Source organism: Branchiostoma lanceolatum, chromosome 8 (genome assembly GCF_035083965.1).
Source record: "Branchiostoma lanceolatum isolate klBraLanc5 chromosome 8, klBraLanc5.hap2, whole genome shotgun sequence".
Classification (NCBI taxonomy): Eukaryota; Metazoa; Chordata; class Leptocardii; order Amphioxiformes; family Branchiostomatidae; genus Branchiostoma; species Branchiostoma lanceolatum.
In genome coordinates this window covers 10624834-10647468 of record NC_089729.1, presented here as the reverse complement: position 1 = coordinate 10647468, position 22635 = coordinate 10624834, and the positions used below count along the sequence as shown (strand labels likewise).

The 22635-nt window shown below is 44.3% G+C and overlaps 3 protein-coding genes across 5 annotated transcripts in view; 1 reads left to right on the top strand and 2 right to left on the bottom strand.

Moving 5' to 3' along the window:
* Positions 1 to 220: 220 nt before the first annotated feature.
* LOC136440656 (E-selectin-like) lies at positions 221 to 10611 on the top strand. Of its 3 annotated transcripts, none has more exons than XM_066436750.1 (7): positions 221 to 353; positions 3406 to 3479; positions 3645 to 3872; positions 4554 to 4740; positions 5420 to 5611; positions 7436 to 7651; positions 8074 to 8189. In XM_066436750.1, exons 1-6 carry the CDS (start codon positions 349 to 351, stop codon positions 7644 to 7646), a joined length of 897 nt encoding a protein of 298 aa, XP_066292847.1. In that variant the 5' UTR covers positions 221 to 348; the 3' UTR covers positions 7647 to 7651; positions 8074 to 8189. The 3 variants fall into 3 exon arrangements, with proteins under 3 accessions (XP_066292847.1, XP_066292846.1, XP_066292848.1); XM_066436749.1 differs by having other exon boundaries at positions 3642 to 3872; XM_066436751.1 differs by lacking the exons at positions 221 to 353; positions 3406 to 3479; positions 3645 to 3872 and adding exons at positions 8528 to 8719; positions 9028 to 10611 and having other exon boundaries at positions 4625 to 4740; positions 8074 to 8265.
* Positions 10612 to 14444: 3833 nt separating this feature from the next.
* LOC136440848 (uncharacterized) lies at positions 14445 to 15720 on the bottom strand. The gene is made up of 3 exons (XM_066436985.1): positions 15613 to 15720; positions 15189 to 15282; positions 14445 to 14815 (listed from the first exon to the last, which is right to left on the bottom strand). The coding sequence occupies exons 1-3, from the start codon at positions 15613 to 15615 to the stop codon at positions 14535 to 14537; spliced, it is 378 nt and encodes a 125-aa protein (XP_066293082.1). The 5' UTR covers positions 15616 to 15720; the 3' UTR covers positions 14445 to 14534.
* Positions 15721 to 16122: 402 nt separating this feature from the next.
* Positions 16123 to 22635, bottom strand: part of LOC136440628 (apolipoprotein(a)-like) — a 31762-nt gene continuing 25249 nt past the window's right edge. Inside the window, exons 18-26 of the mRNA XM_066436703.1 lie at positions 21354 to 21442; positions 20764 to 20917; positions 19964 to 20155; positions 19345 to 19521; positions 18513 to 18764; positions 18020 to 18049; positions 17526 to 17548; positions 16902 to 17187; positions 16123 to 16383 (exon numbers count right to left, since the gene is read on the bottom strand). Of these exons, the coding sequence (XP_066292800.1) occupies positions 16226 to 16383; positions 16902 to 17187; positions 17526 to 17548; positions 18020 to 18049; positions 18513 to 18764; positions 19345 to 19521; positions 19964 to 20155; positions 20764 to 20917; positions 21354 to 21442 (1361 nt within the window). The 3' untranslated portion in view covers positions 16123 to 16225. The remainder of the gene's footprint in view (positions 16384 to 16901; positions 17188 to 17525; positions 17549 to 18019; positions 18050 to 18512; positions 18765 to 19344; positions 19522 to 19963; positions 20156 to 20763; positions 20918 to 21353; positions 21443 to 22635) is intronic.

Sequence of the window (22635 nt, the reverse complement as noted above, 5' to 3'; positions counted from 1 at the left end):
TGCAACGGACCGCATGCGAGAAAAAAAGTGCGGGCTTGATATACGCACATATGTGACAGCACCCTGAGATGGAATCTTGCCCACTTTATGTTTTCAGATACACAGATACCGTACCGTGACGCGCAACCACATAGAACTCGCCACGTCGCCATACCGAACCGATAAATGGATAAGAGTCCTGTCAGACCAATACGACGAGTCCTAGAAATCACGTGAAGTCCTTTCGCACATCGACTTTGACGAAGATAACGGCTTATTGTACCTACGTGGCAGTCAGTCCGAGTCCTGCCTGCCTACAGCGTGCTGCGTGTCGGCCCGCTGTCGTGAGGAGAGAGACTCCGAGTCAACATGGGGTAAATATGTCCCTTCATTGCCGGGTTAAGAGCTCGGAAGAGAGCCGTGTTATGCGTACTCCGTTAACGGGAGAATTTTTGCCCGTAACATAGGAGGTGAAAACCGATCGCATAAGCAATTCAGGGACACTGCGTGTAGATGAAGTAAGAAATAACTACAATGTGTCCTATCGTAGCTGTGACTGAAAGCCAGAGTAACAGTGCACCTCTACTACGAATAACGCCGGAAGATCTTTAAAAGGTATAGACTACCTTTGATAGAGGAAAAGGCGCTTTTGCCGACGCGCGTATGCCACAAAGGCAGCCGCCCCGTGGCCGTGCTGCAAACCCACACGACACTAGAGCCCCTGTCACACGTCGACGGGCTTCGGCTTATTTGTTGATCGCCAGAAGATCGCCAAATTCTAAAATCGCTCGGGTATTCTTCACATGAAAATCTACATCATCATATTGGACAGGGTTCTGGGACCTGCGAACATGAACTGATCCCTAAAAATCGCGCGCTGAGAGAGAGAACTCCTGGCGTATTGCAGCCGGCTAGCCGCAAATGTCATTTGGAGCCGGCAGCACACTACAAACATTATCATCAAGATCACCCCGGGATTTCTTATGATTACCCCCACTGAAGGTGTTTTGTTGGAATCTTTAAGTATGGTTGCTAAAGAGATGATTGCTCAAGATCAATTTGTGTGTGTTTGTATATGCTTATTCTTTGTCCAAAACAAAGGGGAAATGAAGTTGCTGAGGCTATATAATGCAACTTCCGCCGCGCCCAGTCCGAATGCCAAGTTGACAATAGGATTCATTTTTTTATTCAGAAAAATATTATCTAAAGAAACGGAACACTTTTAACTCCCTCTCTAACTGAAATAACAGCTGCAAGCTTAGCAAATCTGTCATACAAAAAAGAAAGAAGACAGAATAACACAATAGATACAAATGCAGGCAAATAGTATTCCCATTAGGCTATGGATTTGAGATGGTATGCTTGTGTTGTGGCAGCGCATACGAGGAGCATTCGGAAAGTTCTCAGCCTCATCAGGAATAAAGCGGCATAACTCTGATTCTCGGCCTCAAAATAAAGGGACATAATTTCGAGGCATAGACATAGACTGTACAGTCTTCTTTCAATGTCCATCAAATTTCATATCATTATCATCATTTTCATAAACGCGAGGCCCTTTCGAACATCTGTATTTCCCATGTAAAAATACTATGGACAATTGAGCTACGACCAGAGGCGTGCGGGTCAACTTCAGGGCTCCTGCTCTGCTTCAAGAGAGAATACAGCGCCTTACGAATTGAAATACACCGGTAGTCCCTACCAAGTATTTCGACAATGTTTTTTGATGGTTCCATGCATTCCGTGGCGGGCCATTGATATGGCCCACACCGCTCGGATCATTGCAGTGGCTTCTTCCTTAAGCTCAAAAGAGCGCTGCATGCAAAAAATTTAGAGAGATGACAATGCTTTGAAATTTATGGTGGGCACTGATGAAATACTTTATAGTTTGTATTCATATTTATGCCCCAATTCAAAATTCGAGTTATACGCCTTTTCTTTTTGGAAAAGGCCAAGAACTTTCTGAACGTCCCTCTGGACATCCTGCAACACTGACCAACCCTACAGATGGTTATCACCTTCCAACCAATCAGCGTTCGAGAGGTCTGTAAGGGTCAGCCTGCATCCTGTTGGTGTTTCTCAATATAGACGGAGGAGGGGGTAAAAAGCTGTTTTATAAATGAAACGTGGGATGGGTACAGTGTAAACCACAATCATAATGGTATGCGACTTAGATGTACAAACAGCACGGCTTGCTTATGACTCAATTGGGCATTTAGACGTCGATGACATGAAGGTAAGACATCCAGGTAATAGGAAAGGTACGCAATAAAACAGTTACTCAAGCAACTGGAATATTTTGGAAGCGGTTAAGACGTTTCAGGTAGCATACACTTCATTTCGTCAGTGGCACTGAATTTCATCATGAAAGCAGTGGATGCCAACTGAAACGTCTGACCTTATCCAAAAGCTATCCAGTTGTTTTAGTCTTAAACTTAGTCTAATGCTCCACCGATTTTAGGGCAATGTTCTAATTACCTCCATGACAATGTTTTCGGTGCGCATTTGTTTGTGCGTGTGTGTCCTTTCGTCTGTAAACGCAACAACTCGAGGAATATGATTTAACAAAGAAGCAACTGATTTAATGAATCGGGTATGTCTGTAGTTTTCATTTTACATAATTAATGGAAATTCTATCATAGCATTTTTTAATGTATCTTTTGCCCTGGACATGCTCTGGTCTTAATGTTAAAGTGGCAGATAGATTTTGATGTAAGGACAAAGTGGTATAGATGCAGTGCACTGCAGAGGCGTGTTTCCAAAGACGATAACTCGAGAAAAAAAAGGACAGATTTACATAATTTCGGACATGGCGATAGCTTAGATGTGGATATACACAGTTGTATACAACTTATGCAAATAAGAACTTAATTTGCACAATTAATGAGGAAAGGAGTTTGATTGCCACGGAAGTGCAGGGACCAGACGTGATCCCGGGAGGTAATTCCAGCACGGTTTGTATTTGTGCAAAAGTAGGGGTTTATTTGCTGATGCGAGGAACACATGAAAAGGGCCTTACAGCTGGGGTTGTGGTTCCACACCGTGGAAAACTTACAAATAACCCCGGATCGACAGCAATTGGAACACGCGTTTTGTTCAAATTAAGTCAGATCGAACATAATCGAACATGGTTGTCGCCTGCGAAGTGTGGTCTGCAACACTGACAGTTTTGCTTTTCACCCAGCGCAGACCCCCGGTAGCAGACTTCTGTTGTAAACTTGCCTTCATTTCTCTTTACACCCAGAAAAAAGCTGTAGTCTACGTGAGAAGTAGACTACGCTGTATAGTTCTACAGTTAAAACAAAGCAGTCTAAAGTTGGCCTTTATCATTGTGAGTCTGCGTGCACGCGGTATGTTAAATAAATACTTGAAGATAGAGATGTCAACACTTCAGCAAAGGAACTTTTCAAATGTCTTTCTTTTTTCCAGTGTCCACGCCTGTCTGAGTCTGTTGGTCATCTCCACTGTAATCCTCGAGTTAGGTGCCCAAGATGCCTTGTTCGGTAAGGAAGCTTTTTAATATTCCAGGAAAGAGAGAATGTGAGAGAATGAGCGAGCCCAGAGTGAGTGCGAGCGCTAGTGAGGATTTCCCGACTTCTGTGTAAATCATTCGTGTCACTTGATATACATTCACCTTACGCTTGTAACGTTTGTTTATCTCAAAGAAGGTGGACAGGTGAGACCAAAACGTCGGATCCCACCTCCACTGGGATGCAGTGACGGTCCGCCGATCTACACGTGTATAAGCGTATCGTCGTGCAGCTCCAGTGGGCCCACCTACAACAATGGCGACACCTGCACTTACGAGTGCGCCCCTGGATGTAGCGGACCATTCACAACCACCGTGACATGCAACAACGGAGAATGGGATGGTCGGGTTCCCATCTGCCAAAGTGGTATGTTAAAATAACTTTCTGCTATCCACACACACACACACACACACAAACACTTCGATATTGACTGACATGCCCGATGTTTTCTTTGCACTATGACCACCATAGTGCTGCATATACTTTGACATTGACTGTAACTTCTTACATTCCCTACAATATTACTATCGGCGGCAGATCGAGGATGAATGGGGAGCGTCCCATCGTGTTCAGGGAAAGACGGGTCTGGGCTATAATGGAACATGTTTGGAATTACTAATTATTACCTTTGCTAAGAAGGTTGTGTTTTGGTAGCGTATGTTAGTATGTACGAGGTATGTGGATGAACAGCATAAGTCGAGAAGGCCAGTGGGTGGATTGAATTGAAATTTGATATGTGGGTAGGTCTTGATAAGACCTCGAGCCTAGCTGATTGTTACGATACTGCATCGGAAATTTTGGTTTTGATACTTCGTGTTGTGGACATGCTATGGTCATGATTTTTCAGCTGTAAATAGTTCTTGGGGTAGAGAGTAAGTGGTGTAAGATTGGGCACCTAAGCGACTCGGGGTGGCATTGCAGGAATCGATCCTATTTTAGACTTTGAAAGGGAATAACTCAAGAAGAGTTGACGGATGGTCATGATTTCTGGTATGTAGACAGCTCAAGTGTTGCGTGTCACTAACATTTTCAGCTCTTCTCTTCCAGGAGGCTGCAAGGCCGCTCCGCCAACCCCCCCCCCCGTGTGTAAACGTGATATGCCACTCCCCGGCTCCCTACGACAATGGGCAAACCTGCTACTACACCTGCGCCCCTGGATGCACTGGTGCAGTAAGCACCATCGTATCATGCGTTTACGAGGAATAGAAAGGCCAGGTTCCCTTTTGCCACAATGGTAAATAGATTAAACCAAACACACAGTTCTATGTGACAGGTATTAGTGTATTCAATCATAGCAATGTAACTGTTGTGTAAACTAAACTAATTCTAACTAAACATGCACGTGTACAACATAATTACCATTGACATCATATGTTTTTTTGCATTTGTTTTTTTCTTCATTTCGGCGCATGTCCTCCGAAATAAACTGTGTTAAGTAAGCCCCTGTCACACTTGTGCGTATGTATACGAGTCCGCATGAGTTGCGTAAAGGCATTTTTTGGTTTAGCTTACGTTTGCAGCCGAATAAATGATTTCTTAGGTTAGATCACTAGGCTGTACAGCGGTGGGTCAAAGTAGAATACAACTTTTTCCCCGCAAAGCTTACTTAAACCCCAAAAATGTTAATGCGCAACTCACGCGCACTTGAATGTACGCACATGCAAGTGTGACAGAGCCTTTAGAAATTAACTGAACGCACACTCGAGCATACATGCATGCCTGATCGAGTATTTATACCTGTAGTATCAGCCCAGTTTACATATGCACTGTGGTCAGGAAATAGATGCACGTACATCGTTTACATCACTGCAAGTACATGGGACTGTGGCAGAAGTCCACTAAGCGCCTGTACATATTGTGCAAAACATATGATCTATAATTTAAAGTTGACCCGTATTGTTTTGCTTCATCAGCACAAATGCAGACTTGCCCTTCTCCGCCAAGCTTCCCGTGTTCAACCGTTTCCGACTGCAGCGCCCCCTACATGAATGGCGTGACCTGTACCTACAACTGCGACGACACATGTACAGGAGAGCCGAGTACCACGTTCAGGAGGTGCCTTATGGGACAATGGTTCGGTCCAGACTGGGACGGTTGCGTTCCAGGTACGTTAAATGGAAACACAGACAGTCAGACAAACACACACACACACACACACACACACACACACACACACACACACACACACACACACACACACACACACAAACACACACACACACACACACACACACATACACAAATATATATACTTTTTTATACAAACGCGCACACATACATACACATACACATACACACACGGACACACATTCATGCACACACACATACACACACACACACACACACATACACACGTATCCACATTCATACAAGCACACTCACATACAAGTGTACAGACAAGCACATACGTACACAAACGCACGCACGCGGGTATACACACACACACATATAGAAATACATGCACAAAGACGGGCGCGCACAAACACGCACGTACACACACACGACGCAAGCACACACACACGTCTATATATACAAGCACACATGCACACGCGCGCGCACACACACGCACATGCACTCACGAATGACACATCATTTGAAACTTTTTGTTCTAGTATGTACTTGGTAAGCCCCGGTCACACTAAACTCACGTCGTACCTACGATGCACGTACGATGCATTTCCCGTACAACGCAGGTAAATCGCAGGTAAATCGCAGGTAAATCGTAGGTAAAATCAGCTATCGCAGAGCGTCGGGCAATGTTCAAAATTTCATCCAACGTCGTACGATTTTTATAGCCTCATATTTAGGCTTTATTGCGGCCTTTTTATCTAATGACGAGGTGACGAATTCATAAATTTCGACCATGTTCTGATGGTTTCAGTTACCCTGATATATTGCCGATGCTGATGCAAATTGTAACCATCATAAGACAATAGCAACCAGAAAACAGTGCGCCCGTAGAATAGCCTGCTTCCAAGTTTAGATTTTCTACGTGTCAGGTCCAGAACCAGGCGCATATAATTGCTTCATGTCTGTATACACCTAGGTTTATAATTAGATCATACCTCAGTCCTATCCTGTCTCTATTTTCAGTTTCAGTTTTTGTTTGACGTTTTATGCCTATCATGTGCTTTCTTTTTGATGGACAATACAACTGGCCTGTCATATTCTTTCTCTGGGCCATCCGCAAACTGTTCTCTTGGCAAACTAAAAGTAGGGACAGGATGGGACTGAGGTCTGATTTAATTATGAACCCACGTGTGTATAGCCATGAAACAATCGTATGCATCACCTGCGCGCGATACTTGATCTGACACGTGGAAAATTATAGCCTTGAAAGCAGGCTCTTCAGCGGGCGCGCTGTACAACGGTTGCCAATGCGCTCTGGTGGCTGCACTTTTCAGGGAATATCAGGGAAAACTGAAACCATCAGAAAACGATCGAAATGCATACATTTTTCACCTCATTGGTATAAAAAGAAGGCCGTGGTGAAGTCTGTATTGGGGGCAATAAAAATCGTACGGCGACGGAGGGAAAATTTTGAACATGTTCAAAATCATCTTTAGCTGTATTTTTCGACGTAGGACTCTCGGCGATGGCTACTTTTACGTGCGATTTACCTGCGATTTACCTGCGATTGACCTAGGTACACTAAAAAAAAAAACATCGTACGATGTACCTACGTTATATGTGACCACCACTTTGTATGTGTTAACTATTGCACCCGGTTTTTCCCAAACGTACGATGACGGCGCTGTCATGACGGAAGAAACCCCATCGCAGGTACGACGTAAGTTTAGTGTGACCATAGCTGTAAGGAGCTCTTAGTGTTAAATCTACACGATCCTTCAATCTGCCGGTACTTTGTAATGTGTACGCTTCGGTAACTTTCGAGGTCTTAGATATAACCTGACATATCCTTTCACTAGCTATGGCCACAATAGCACTGCATCTGGGCTGCGACGCTGCCCCGCCGACCTTCCCGTGCACAGCCAGGACTTGCACGGGCACGACCAACCACGGGGATGTCTGTACCTACGTGTGCGAAGATGGATGTGTAGGATCCCCCAGCACCATGACCAGGACCTGCATGGACAGTGCTTGGGTCGGACCAGACTGGGGCGGTTGCCGAAAACCTGAGAAACGTACGTTCAACTTAGTACTGAATACGTGAATGCCACGTTCATGATTATAACTGGCCATGGTATTAAAAGATTATGCAAGCATAGAATGAGTTATAGAATTCAAAATTTTCTTTGATCCGCCGACCATTTATGCCATAAGAAATTGTTCCGCTAGTTTCGGTTGCAAATTGCAAAATCTCTTTGAAAGGATATGAACTTTAATACGTTGATGAAGGTTAGACATCCAGCAGATATGAACTTCAATCTCTGTCTTTGTAATATTCTGGGGCCTCCCCCATCCCTTACTTTGCCCCTGATCGGGTTATCCGGGGGGAGGGGGGGGGGGGTAACGAAGTTGAAGAGACTTGATTGGTCTATAGCATGGTATACATCGTCCTATCCTTTGTATTGAAGCTATCATCCTTTGCAATTGTCCTCGCCAGCATGTCGCAAAAAGCCGAAAGCAAGACCCTGTTCCGCCTACACCTGTGACCAGCCCGGTTACCCCTATCCTTCCGGGACAACGTGTACCTACACGTGCCGCCGTGGCTGCGCCACCACACCGGCTACAACCACCGCAACCTGCCGTAACGGAAAGTGGACTGGGCCAAATAAACGTTGGAAATGCAAGAAAGGTGTGTATTCTAAGAGATAGGGGAATTAAAAGTAATCGTTAGACACAGGAACAACCTATACCAACAGGTTTCAAAATGGGACAAAAACCATTTTTATGGCTTGAGAGCAGAAAGAGTAATTGGCAGAAATCTTTCTATAACCTAAATCATTTCAGCCTTCACGCTTTAGCTAAGATTTGAATTGATAATGTACAGGGGTTTCTTTTTAGTTAAAACTTTTCCATATTTTGGACGGTTCGTTATAGCGTTTCTGTGCCCTCAGGTTGTGGAGCGCCACCAGATCCCCCCTGCACCAAACGATTCGGCTGTGATCCCGCGTACAAATACGGAGAGAAATGCTACTACCGGTGCTACCACGAGGGAGGGTACGCCATGGAGGTGTCCGGTGACCCCGTCAGGATTTGTCAGAAGGACGGGTCGTGGAAGGGAGCGGACCTGGTCTGTGACTGTGAAGGTAGGAGGGATCTGTTTGGACGTCTAATGGTCTGGATATGCAATGGTCATTATTTGACGAATGTAGATAGCTCGTGGGCTAGTGAAGAAATGGTAATGGTTGGACCCCTTAGCAGACTTTCTAGAACTAGAGGGACCGATTTTGTTTGAGACTTTTTATGAGAATAATTAAAAAACGGATCAACATGACATTTAGTTTGGTACGTAACGTTAGATAGCTTAGTTGATGGTCAACATAATCAAAGTCACATAATGCAAAACAGGACCGCATTTTTTTAATCTAATGACTAAATGCTTTGATACATGCAGGATGCGTGCCGACCGATGGACCGGCGGCCAGCGGAGACTAGACTCTCCGGTTAAGACGAAAAAGTTCCGAGTGACGCAGACGTAGAATGTGAGTTCCAGACAACGCAATTGTTTCGTCTGAAGTCCTGTTATCACATCAGCAGGGTGAAATTTAACGTTAACTTAAAGATTGAAGTTCATTTTACAGATCGCAAGTGTAATCTAGTCGGAACAAGACGAACAAGTAGAAGACGATTTCAGACCCGCTGAAAACTGCTTGCATCAAGGGCGGGACGTACGTCATTTCAGACGGCATTCGAATGCATCGAATGTATCTAGAATGTTCGAACGCATTCGAATGTTGACGGCAATGACGCTGACGCATATCCCCACGTTATGATGCAGGCAGTTTTCGTGTGTCGGGATTTGTCTCTTCTACTGATTGCTTTTAGAGCATTTTGCGGTAACTTTTTTCTCGTGATGGCAAACATATCAGCGCTGCGCTGCTTTGGTGAATGTTGTGGGTATTTTTTTTTCCTCATTATTGCGCATATATTAGCTCTGCTCCACTCTTATCACCTTCGGAAAGATGGAATTGCTTAAATTATATAATCCATGCATTAGTTGGAAGAAAATAACTATTAGGTTATAATAAGTTGTCGAAGCCTTCCGGGATACAAGGTAAACGTTTAACGTAAGAGCGTATTGAATATACGTTTTTAGATTAGTAGAAAATGTTGTATTGTAGAGAGAGAGAGAGATAGATATTACTGAAGGTAAAATGGTCACTTCTTACAAGCGCCAAAATTGTGTGATTCTTCTCTAGCGTTTTCCCCTGTCATCTAACTACTTTAATGTCATGTGCCACACAGTAGAACATAATTATGCTGTCAACATTACCTTCGTGCACTATGTAATCTATTTGGAGGATTATTTAGCTGCCAGAATATTTTGTATGGTAAGATAGCAGAGATCTCGAAACAGCATCATCTGTATCGAGAAGACAGTTGTTTATTGCTTATTGGTCTGGATCATCTGTATAGTCTAGCAACTTCCTTCAGTTGGTTAATATGTACCCATCACTACTATTGCGTTTTTTCCTATTGCTCTTACTGCATAGAACTGTTTGGTTTCCGTCTATGGTCAATTGCTCTTTGTATATCTTTTAGCCCTGCAGTATCCATTGTTAAGTAATAGATCAATATCAATGACATAATCCATAACTTATGCTAAAAGCAGTTAGTTTATTCTGTGACATTCTGTGACCATCCCCTTTTTACAACGAAGATGAATCAGATTCTGTTTTTCAGCCCATGGACAACGCAAATTGCACCATGCTATGCGAACCCCAGCTAGCTGGTTAAAGAGAATGTTGATTTTGTCTTTTTTGTATGAAGAAGAGTGTAGCCAAGTAATTAGCCTCATATCGATACCGAACAATAACGGCTCATATTCACAACGATTCATGAAATGCAAAAGTAGAAATGGTCTTGGCATAATGACGGAAAATTTAAACATGTAACAGATAAAACGATTATATATTTACAATTGAAACTTTCTTGCAATATATGTGCTGGTGGCTGCTAATAAAAAGGTTTGCGGGAATATTTTTGTCTTTTTATTGTTATATGTTGCGGCTTGTTGCCAGTTAGAAAAGAAGCCAAACATTATTAAAAAAATCCACCATTCTAATTTGTCCAATCTTACTAGATTGTTCAATTTAGGTGAGACCCAAAGTTTAGATGAGTTCAAAGTTTATTTGCTATGAAAAGAACGTTGAATTTCAGTTTTGAATCGATGTACCAAGTTTTCAGAAATGTCTAAATCCTGACAAGATCAAAATCTTGAGTCGGGGCAAATTGGCATGATATTTATTCTCAAAGGTAGAAGAAAAAAAATAGCAAAAATCAAAATTCTGTAGTTCAGCTAGCCCCTATCATCCTGAACGCCGGAATGCCGGGTGGTAAAAAGGAGTTCTCACCACATGGACATGCTTCAACGTGCTTTATTTTCAGTTCTTTAAGCAGCGTTATGACAGAAAATACAAATTACAGAGATAAATGTAGAAGGCACCATGAAATTATGTAGATAATGTTGTCCGTCAAGAACTGAGGTTAATCAAGAAGGTTAAAATTAGGCTAACATTACGCATGCTGTTTCAAAAGTCATAAAATCGTATTGAAATATTTATGTATAACCTCCAGCTAGCAAGTTGTATGTACTGGATGCAGCTATGAAAATCTCAAGGAGAAATACACAGTAAGAATAAAGTCCAATCTAAAAAGAAACATTCAATTGAAAGTCGTCAAATGCAATTCATCGATGACATAAGTGCCTAATAGAAGTAACATACAGGATTCTTGATATCAATTGCCCTTTTATTCATTATAGAGCTACACTAGCCTGGCGCTCTGTCTATCGTGGAGTAGCAGGCTCCCACCGGGACATGAGGAGCTCTCCGCCGCCCGAGAAATTATGTGTCTCGGTAGTACTTTTACGGGGTAGGGGGCAAATAAGCTCCAACTGTAAAACCATTAGCACTACCGAGTGCCATAGTGGACCCAGGCGGCGGTGAGCTCCTAATGCCCCGAAGAGAACTCTCCCTATCCACGATAGACAGGATATCGGGTTAGCGCTACACTCATTAGATAATTCTTGCAATTGGGGATACAGTAACGGCATTGTCACAGGTTGGAACAAATGATGCAGAAGTAGAAAGAGAGTGACCAGATAATCATGTGCTCTGGGTGATAGATATACCTCGTTACATATCTCATGCAAAATTAATGAATGAATGATTGGCGTTTCATGACCCAGTTTGTGCTAGTGTCAACTTATTTTCAGAGATATGTCAAATTATCTCGTAGTACTAAATAGGTCGTCCTAAAATTCAGTTATTCTTAAAATCCTGCTCAAAATTGTGCTAGATTGTTTTGGTTTATTTCAACCTGTTTGCCGAGATAATCCAGATTGCCTGACAGTATCAAATAGACCCGCGAGGTCGTCCTAAAAATTCTGTTTTTCTCAAAATCCTGTTCAAAATTGAACCAAATGGTAGCAAAAGGTGGCATCTAGCCAGAAAAAAATACACGTAAAAAGTACATACTAACTTTAGAACAATCCCGCTGAAAGGTGGTTTTCTGTCCTGTTGTTATAAAAGGCACACTTTTTGTCACACTTAAGGACACTAGGCCAATTCTGTAGCCCCACAAAATGGTGCATCTATCAGCCACTCTCTCGTTGGCACCTATCGCTAACTTAATTGGGCGGAGCTTCCATGTAAGACATCACGAAATCGCCGGCGAATGCACCCGGATACACGGCGACATGTCGACCTGCGTGCCGATTACAGGCGCTACGAACGTCCCTTGCTCGCACGTAAATGTTGCCTGACTTGTGTGGGTCCACATCACGAAACCGCAGGCGAATGCACCCAGACACACGGCGACATGCCGACCTGTGTGCCGATTACCGGAGCTACAGACGTCCCTTGCTCGCACGTAAATGTTGCCCGACTTGTGTGGCATCGCTACTCTAAGGCTTGTGGTATAAGTGGTACACGGTGGTATAGGTGGTTTTCATACTGAGACGAGCGAATGAATAGGCAGCGCTACTATAAGGCTCGTGGTATAAGTGGTACAGGGTGGTATAGGTGGTTTTCATACTGAGACGAGCGAAGGAATAAGCATCGCTATTCTAAGGCTTGTGGTATAAGTGGTACACGGTGGTATAGGTGGTTTTCATACTGAGACAAGCGAATGAATAGGCAGCGCTAATATAAGGCTTGTGGTATAAGTGGTACAGGGTGGTATAGGTGGTTGTCATACTGAGACGAGCGAAGGAATAAGCATCGCTATTCTAAGGCTTGTGGTATAAGTGGTACACGGTGGTATAGGTGGTTTTCATACTGAGACAAGCGAATGAATAGGCAGCGCTAATATAAGGCTTGTGGTATAAGTGGTACACGGTGGTATAGGTGGTTTTCATACTGAGACAAGCGAATGAATAGGCAGCGCTACTATAAGGCTTGTGGTATAAGTGGTACACGGTGGTATAGGTGGTTTTCATACTGAGACGAGCGAAGAAATAAGCATCGCTATTCTAAGGCTTGTGGTATAAGTGGTACACGGTGGTAGAGGTGGTTTTCATACTGAGACAAGCGAATGAATAGGCAGCGCTACTATAAGGCTTGTGGTATAGGTGGTACACGGTGGTATAGGTGGTTTTCATACTGAGACAAGCGAATGAATAGGCATCGCTACTCTAAGGCTTGTGGTATAAGTGGTACACGGTGGTATAGGTGGTTTTCATACTGAGACAAGCGAATGAATAGGCAGCCCTACTATAAGGCTTGTGGTATAAGTGGTACACGGTGGTATAGGTGGTTTTCATACTGAGACAAGCGAATGAATAGGCATCGCTACTCTAAGGCTTGTGGTATAAGTGGTACACGGTGGTATAGGTGGTTTTCATACTGAGACGAGCGAAGGAATAGGCAGCGCTACTATAAGGCTTGTGGTATAAGTGGTACACGGTGGTATAGGTGGTTTTCATACTGACACGAGCTAAGGAATGGGCAGCGCTCTACCAACGGGTGCCAAATTAGACCCAGGCGGAAGAGAGCTCCGTCTGCCCCGAAGAAGGATTGGCCAACTACACGGTGCCTTGGGCCTTAGTGGAGCGATGCCTATTCCTTCGCTCGTCTCAGTATGAAAACCACCTATACCACCGTGTACCACTTATACCACAAGCCTTATAGTAGCGCTAGCGCTGCTTATTCCTTCGCTCGTCTCAGTATGAAAACCACCTATACCACCGTGTACCACTTATACCACAAGCCTTAGAGTAGCGCTGCCTATTCTTTCGCTCATCTCAGTATGAAAACCACCTATACCACCGTGTACCACTTATACCACAAGCCTTATAGTAGCGCTGCCTATTCCTTCGCTCGTCTCAGTATGAAAACCACCTATACCACCGTGTACCACTTATACCACAAGCCTTAGAGTAGCGATGCCTCTTCAATCGCTTGTCTCAGTAAGAAAACCACCTATACCACCGTGTACCACTTATACCACAAGCCTTAGAGTAGCGATAACCAATCTATTCGCTTGTCTCAGTATGAAAACCACCTATACCACCGTGTACCACTTATACCACAAGCCTTAGAGCAGCGATGCCACACAAGTCGGGCAACATTTACGTGCTAGCAAGGGACGTTCGTAGCTCCGGTAATCGGCACACAGGTCGGCATGTCGCCGTGTGTCTGGGTGCATTCGCCTGCGATTTCGTGATGTGGACCCACACAAGTCAGGCAACATTTATGTGCGAGCAAGGGACGTTCGAAGCGCCGGTAATCGGCACGCAGGTCGGCATGTCGCCGTGTATCCGGGTGCATTCGCCGGCGATTTCGTGATGTCTTACATGGAAGCTCCGCCCTTAATTGCTATTGATCTTAATCGATCTATTACTGCAATCATAACTTAGTATGTAGTCTTCGTGGGTTTTTCTTTCCTGTGAAAGCCCAATTACTCTTTCATCGGATGGTAGCCTGGAGCAGACGGGGTGATGTCGTAGTGAGGGTTGTCGAAGGTGATGGTGGCATCGCCGGACCCCTGGGTGAAGTGGACGGGGGCGGGGGCAGGGGCCGCCATCTTGTCCACGGGCTTCGAACAGAAGAACACCTTCACGAACGCAGCTATCCCAAGAGGCACTGCGACGGCTACGATCCCGATGACGATGTAGATGATGTTCTGGTGGCTGTCGTCATCTGGTTTGGTGGGCTTGTCGTCGGTTTCGTCCCCTGCACCTACACCGACATACAAACAATTGTGGATTAGAACTTTTCAGCTTGTTAGGACTCCATTCCAATAGACGGCAATCTCGCTGCGACATGGCTGCGACCTAAATGGGATTTGTGTATCAGTTGATTTCATGATTGGCATATCATGAAATATGTAAAAGTATAACCATAAAAAGACAAATAAACACACCCAAGCATAAAATGGTTCGTTTTTATTAAATTCGTTGAGTGCTCTGTCAAATCGCAGTGAGGTTACCGCCCTAGTGGGATGGGGGTGTTGAAAGTAACATCCTATGCTATGACAGAGGCCTCTAAATTGTAGAATCTGTGAAGTGGTGTTTAAAAAGGCAAAAAAACATTTGTTGAAAATGAAATCTACCTGTGTCGTCTCCTCCCAGTGCTCCTTTCGAGTTCATCACAGGAGGGACACTGGTGGTTCTGGGAACAGTCGCATCGGTTGTTTTCCGATATTTCTGATAAAGATAAACACAAAAAGAGATGGTAAATACCTACTGACAGAAAATACGATCCATCCCCCACTTTTCTGTCTGTCTGATACATTACACTGAGTTGGACATCGCTGCCGTTGGTAAATATCGTAGGAGACGTTTGTTCACATAGCTTGTCTGCTTCAGATGATGCCAAAGCCAATTGATAATCAGGTAGGCGGTGTATCACTTGTCATTTTCTGAAAATTCCAACGAGTGATGATAAATTTTTCCTCCAATGTTTTACGTATGAGTGTACATGTAAATGTACATGATAAAACAGAGAGTTTAGGCCGAATCATCGGGTGCACAAACCATGGTGTTCGTCGGTTTCCTTGAAACGCCCGCCTCAGTCGGGGTGTAGTCTTCCTGAGTTGTTGTTGCTTGTTTTGTAGTTGGAGTCTCATACGATGCTGAACAATATAGTAACAATCAATGAATGATAACTGCATTTCATCAGCATTCTATGATATGTTTACATTATGAACATGTACATATCAGACTTAGACTCAGATCAGGATATTAGGAATGTGATAGAATGGCCTCCCTCTCTTATAAACCATGAATGTCAGGTCAATCTAGTGATCGTAAGTGACATAACTCGAAGTTGAAAAGTTCTGACTGTCTTTTAAACAAACATCCACATGCACAGAAAAATTCTCTTCAGGCGAATTAGGAATTCTGTCAGCAGATTGCAATCTCCCCCTGACATATACAATGTATACTCGATAAACATGAGGACGGCTATGAATTGTTCGGTAAGGATCAATCAATCAATCAATCAATCAACCAATCAATCATCATTTTTATGCATAGCGGCTGTAGACAGTTATCTAGTACATAGAGTTCTGTTTTCCGCACGCGCCCGCATACTATCTGTGTGGATAGCTCTTCAGAAATCTATAACTCATACATATTACCAGTCTGATTACGACAAACAACATGACCCACCCTTCTTGTAAAAGCACCACTTAGTGTGAGGTATAGAGCTATCGAAGCAGCATCCCTTCAGGAGACACTCGTCCCGTGTAATACCTGGGAAGCCACAATCCTTCCGCATGGAAGCCTCCACTAGGCATTCTCTAGCTGGAATTTTTGTGGTAACATTACGTGCACGTGGATACGAATGATTAGATGCATGGATGAAAGGATGAATGAATGAAGACCTTGCCGGTATACATTTGCTCCATTTGGTTGATTACTAGTCACAAAAGAAGAGTCTACTAAAATCTGTAGAAGCTACAATGAGTATCTAGTACACTTGTGTGTGGATTCGGGTTATTTTCGTTTTTTTTGTCATGGTTAAAATGTATGAAGAGACAGGCATTCTCAGGCTGGAGTTTTTGTCGTAACTTGACATGGATATGGATGAATGGATGGATGGACGGCATAACCGGTAAACTAGCTCATGGCGTAACACACCAGGTTTGTACTGAACAGATTTATTTGATCCACTTACACCGGGACCAGACCAGACCATACAGAGTTTTGGTATAAAACCTGGTTTCTCAGTCACTGACGAAAGACAGCGGATGCTGTATGAAACGTATGACTGTGTCAAAATTCCAGTTGCTTGAGTAACTATTTTTGGCGTAGCCTCTTACCTCTCCGCGAGTCGTTCCCTTCGCACCCGTACTTCACTTCGAGGTACTTGGATGTACCGAAGCAGGGGTCCCCGAAGACGGCATGGTCGGCGGAGATGGTGCAGGTCTGCCGCCCCTCGCACTGGTCCTTCACGACGGACACGGCGTTGATGCTACGGCAGTCCGCGCCGCCCGTGTAGCCGCCCTCGCACTGCGGCTCGGCCCCCGTCCGTCCGAACATGGCGTGCACGATGGCGAGGCGCTGGTTCCCAGGACACTGCAGGGACATCGTCTCGTACTCGCACACCTGTAGAAGTAGGAATCTGGACTTTAACTCAAACAGCTTGACTGTTTTAAACTTATTATTCAAACGTTTAATTGCTTTGTTCTATGTTCCTTATTGTTCAAGGGGCTGCGTGGATATAAGTTGCAAAACTTGAGCCCATAGTTACTTTGTCTTGTCTTATTTTACCTATTTTGTCCCATGTATGATGAATGGATGAAAATAGAATAAAGCAGCATACGGTGGCAGCTGTCAGGGTTATAACGGTGCAAGGTTTACAATGAAATACAAGTTCATGACAATAGACAAAATGTTCAGTAACGCTTCAATAACGTAGTTTTTCTAGCGGTGGAAGACTTTACCTGGCTGGTTTGGATGGGCACTCCTTTTGAATGCGAAACAAACAGACAAATATGCAAATATCACGCAGATATCACACATATTGTTATATTTCAATGAAGCGGACAAGGTTTATAGATAGCATGTATTGATAGATGTCCTTTGTTGTTGTTGATTTATCATTGAGCAAGCTATGACTCACGACACTTGTAATATTTTACTTATACACGACATAAGCCAGTCTGTAGAGTAGGAATAGGATCATTACAGTAAAGTGTTGTTTCCTACTAATTGTCGGAATACGTTGAGTTCATATAAAAGAAATCAGTCAGACACAAGTACCATTATAGTACATTTGTTCAGATGAGAACTATCTGCTATTGTTACAAACGATAACATACAATGTAATGTGTATGTTATGTGACTCCAGGAAGAGTAGTGAAGTACACTTGTTCACTAATGGAAGTCGTTTTACCAATAAACCACTAATAAACGTGGGAAATCTTGAAAGTCTTACCTATTCCATCTTCTTTGTCGGTGTCATCTCCTGAATAAAGACATTACAGATTACTAAGGACTGGCTGATAAACAAACCGCAATTACAGGTAGGATGCTGAAATAGTAGGTACCTTTCACTGAACATATTATATACACAATTTTTGAGGTGTAAACCTATTTTATAACATTTGAAGAGTGGTTACGTATGGCAACAGAGATATTTTCTGTAGATTTTGTTCCTAAAAAAGGACTTCTTGCCGTGATGGTAGTGGTGGTGTGTGTGTAAATCTGTGTGTGTGTGTGTGATGGTTTCTGTGTGTGTTGTATGTGTGTGTGTGTGTGTGTGTGTGTATACGCGTGTGTGTGTGTGTGTGTGTGTGTGTGTGTGTGTGTGTGTGTGTGTGTTTGTGTGTGTGGGTACGTGTGTGATGGTGTCTGTGTGTGTTGTATGTGTGTGTGTATGTGTATGTGTGTTGGGGTAGGGGTGGGCGCGTTAACTTTTAATTTCTTACCACACTTAGGCACGTTGCACAGCTCCATTTCCTTGTCCGGGTCCATGGTGTAGCACCACACCCCCGACTGTCCGTCCGGGTTCCGGCAGTAGTTCTCGTCTAGGCCAGAGTTGGGATACCAGAAGGGGTCGACCCACGGCCAGTGCGGGTACCAGGTCCCCCACTCCTGGCACACTCGTCCCGAGCTGGTCACGGCAACCTCCCCCCGGTACGTCGAGCCGTCCCCGACTTGGCAGTCTTTTCGCTCCAGTGCTGGAGAAATGAGTTGATGGTTTGATAAACGGGCGCCGTAAACTGTCTGTATCTTACGATCCACTGCTCACCTAGTCACGTGTTCTATCTGCATAACGCGACGCCACAGAAGCAGTGAATGGCTCATTCCTTGACAATTCTGGAGTTAGATTGGGGTAAGTCCCCTTTATGTTGGAAATTACACTGTTTAACCTTCAGAATGATTCATAACAACAAAGATGATCTTTCAAGCTGAAAATATTTGCTTTAAAGTTGTACAGATTGTTGTATAAAGTTGTTCCCTTGGGAAAGGCACTTTACACGACTTTCCCCACTTCACTCAGGTCAACATAAGTATCTAGCTTCGATTATGGACGTTCCTCGGATAGGACGTTAAATAGAGGTCCCGTGTTTGAGGAAAGCCACACATTGAGCACGTAAAAAAAAAGAACCCACCACACTTTCCCGGTGTGAGTGGATTAAATACATATGTCCGATTATGCAGCGTGTACTTTTCAGTACGAACCCTGTGCTTTACGCCACGAGGCGGTTTACCGGGTATGCAATGCAAACAAAAAGACAAAGATGTTCTGATGCTGACCTTCCGGATGCCTGTAGTCCACGCACCCCTCACAGCTGCAGTACTGAGGCGTGTCGCCGCACCAGCCGAGGTCCGAGCAGCAGGGATGGGGCCCTTTCGGGTTACACTCGCCAGGGGTCGCTCCGGGGGCAGGGAAGTTGGCGCCGCATCGCGCGTCCTCGCGCCACCGCTTGGCTTCTGTTCAGTGAAGGACAAAAGTATACTGGGTAAAGGTATTCCCATAAACCTTTCTAAGCCGAAAGGACAGACTATAATCGACTGTATCTAAGGCACATGGCGGTGGAAGGAGAGGGAACGGGTCCATCTTTTTGTTACATGTCATGGGGATTAACAGCCCACTGCCCCTACATAGCCTCCAAAAGGCTAGGGGACCTTTCTACATTTAAATTTACCATTGTTAACTGCTAGCCTCCATCAGGCCTTCCTGAGGGGCTATGGACAGTAGAAGTTGGCAAAATAGGGTAAATAACTGGTCAGGAGAGAGAGGGACTGCGGTACTGAGGGTAACATTTCTCCTAACTGCAAACCAAACTCCAAACTAGCAAATTAGTTAAATCTTACTATCTTTTAGACAGCAAAGTTATTCTGCTGTCGTCTAGTAAAATACTCCAAGACTTACCATAATACCCGCAGAACCGGAAGTCGCCAGTGACGCCAGGTCCGGTGGAGTAGCCCACGTGTTGTACCGGGATGGGGTTCGGGTCGCTCCACTGGAGGAGCGGGGCGGTCTCATTCTCCCGCCCGACGGCTATCGTCGCGTTCGTCGTCCAGGAGATCCAGAACCCACGGTGCTCCGTGGGACTCAGAATATCTGTGCAATAAAAAGACGAGGTCATACACCAGGGGGCCCAACATCGACATTGACCTTCGTCTTACCAAAACTTATCCACATACCAAAGATCATTACGATCCATACGGAGGTTCTTAAGTAATGCTGACTACATACATCCGCAAGCACACACACACACACAACTACTCCTCGTCAACTGCTCCTCGTCACCAACAGGAAGACACTGTGCAGGCCTCATGACGAACTTGTAATGATAGTGTGTAATTTCTGTGCCATTATTATCATCAACATGTAATCCGATGTGCTGTCCTTGAATGAAGTGAACTACTAACAAAATCAAAATTTCATTGTCCTTTGTCCGAAAAAGGCTCTGTGTTGTGCAATTGTTTGATATGATCCAGCAAACTTGAGGCCTCGCATTTGATGGCATGTGTGACAGGGTGTTCCATATGAATTCCCAGTTTCATGATCTCAAAATTCATGATCTCAAAATTTGAACATATAGGAATCTTGTTTTTTTTAGTCTGCGTAGGATGTCATCTCAATCTCATTAATTTTGGAGTCTGCGTAGGACGTCATCCATAAAATTTAATTGCTGTGCCCTAATGGATAAAGAAAGGAAACGATACCTATTGTGTGTGCCCGTGCGTCCCAGTCGCCCTCCCTCCCCCGGCGAATGGCAGTCACGGTGTCGGACTCTCCTCCGAGGAGAATCAGGTACATCCGGCTGTCGTCGGAGGCCGTGGGGGACAGGGCGATGTACACGTTGTTCTTGGCTCGCACCTAGTAGGGGCAAGGTAGTCTTGCGGTTAAGGTTGTTAACCTAAAGGTTTGAGGTTCGAATCTCTAGCAGGTCACCCAGGAAAGGAACTTTGCGCAATCTCGTGTTTGAGGAGAGGCATACCTCGAGCACGTTAATGACCCCACCACAGTTACACTTTACCAAGTTGAGTGCTGCTAAGAGGGCTCCCATGAGACTAACGAATTTACCTTTGGCAACGAAACATTGCGGCATATTAAGACCATAAATGTCATACGTATTCCAGTTTTTTTCTTTCTTTTAAGTTCATATGATAATGGGTAAGCTTTGAAGCTGGTATCAGGAGGTCAAAATGTAAGCAATTCATTAAGATTTTCTATCGTCATACAGTAGAAGGAGTGGACCAATCCGACTGGTAACATCAGATCTGGTTACAATGCGAAAGAAACAAAGGAAAACCTCAAACGGGAATGGCGAGGTCACGAGCGGTGGAAGGTCCCAGTTGTATTTGCCGTCAGTGCCGTCGGTTGTGGTAGTCTCGCAGTGTTCTGTTGGCAGAAAAAAATAATGAGTTATATCATATCACATTGTATACTTCGTGAAGGTATAGTTCCATCAGACTTTTTCCATTGGTACCTTCAAATGACACACGAAGATCATGCAGCTCTTTATTCTTCGTTTTCACGTGACGTCACAATCGCGTTCGAACGTGAAGTCGGCCATGTTGGATGATAAGCTGTTCGATCTCTGTATGGCTGCGTGTTGCGACGGTGGACCCGTCCGTGGAAGGCAGTTGTTTTATTCAGAAACGGGCTGGAAGTTTGAATAGTTAACTGCGGGCCCAAGGAGTACAGGATACGACCTACTCACCGTTTCTAAGCCTGTGTTTACACAAGCTTTCGGGCGGAGGTTAATGACCACCACCACCCGCCCGAACCCCCCACCACTAGGGCGCGGTATCCGCCGGGCCGGCCCCTAGGAGCGCGATTTTGTCAGGCTATCGGACAACAGTGGTCGGTAGCGATTGTCGTTTAAGCTTTAAATTGCACAATGCTCTGAAGACCCTCTTCCGTCGCTCGATGAATTTGTTCAGAATCAGAAGTGGGGCGTGACTTTGGAGACCCCAAAACTAATGCGCGCGGGCGAAAAAAAAGAAAAATCCTGCAAAACAAAATGCTGCTAAACCACAGGACTTCAGAGCTGGTATTGTGAATTGAACCACAGAACACAGTGTATCAAGCAAACAACTAGTCTTCATTTGTAGGAGGTACATGTAGACTGTCTTGTTCATCTTAGCAGGTGAAGTTCAAATGATCAATGTTTAATATATTGTCAAGAACGATCAAAGAAGTACATGTACATCATTAGAAGGTATTTGGCTCAGGACAGTACATGATGAGAATACTCATAAGGGCTGTTTCAACATACATGGCATTGAACTCCATGTTAAGTATTCCATAGTTCACACAAATCTCGCTGTGAGACCTCTATGCCGATGCCTCAACTCCTCTCCCATGTGCTCCCACGTGTCTCATCGTTACAAAAGAAACGTATCATTCGTAGGAATTAACTGGATAGGACGTCTTTGAAATATATAATTGTCTGGGCGATACTCGCTGGCCGCCGCGTACAACAGTACAAACGTAACACCCAACGTCGATGGCATACCAATCCACAATTACGTCCCCAGTTTACTTGTGAACTTTAATGCTGACGTATTTTGTGGTAGTACATAACGAGT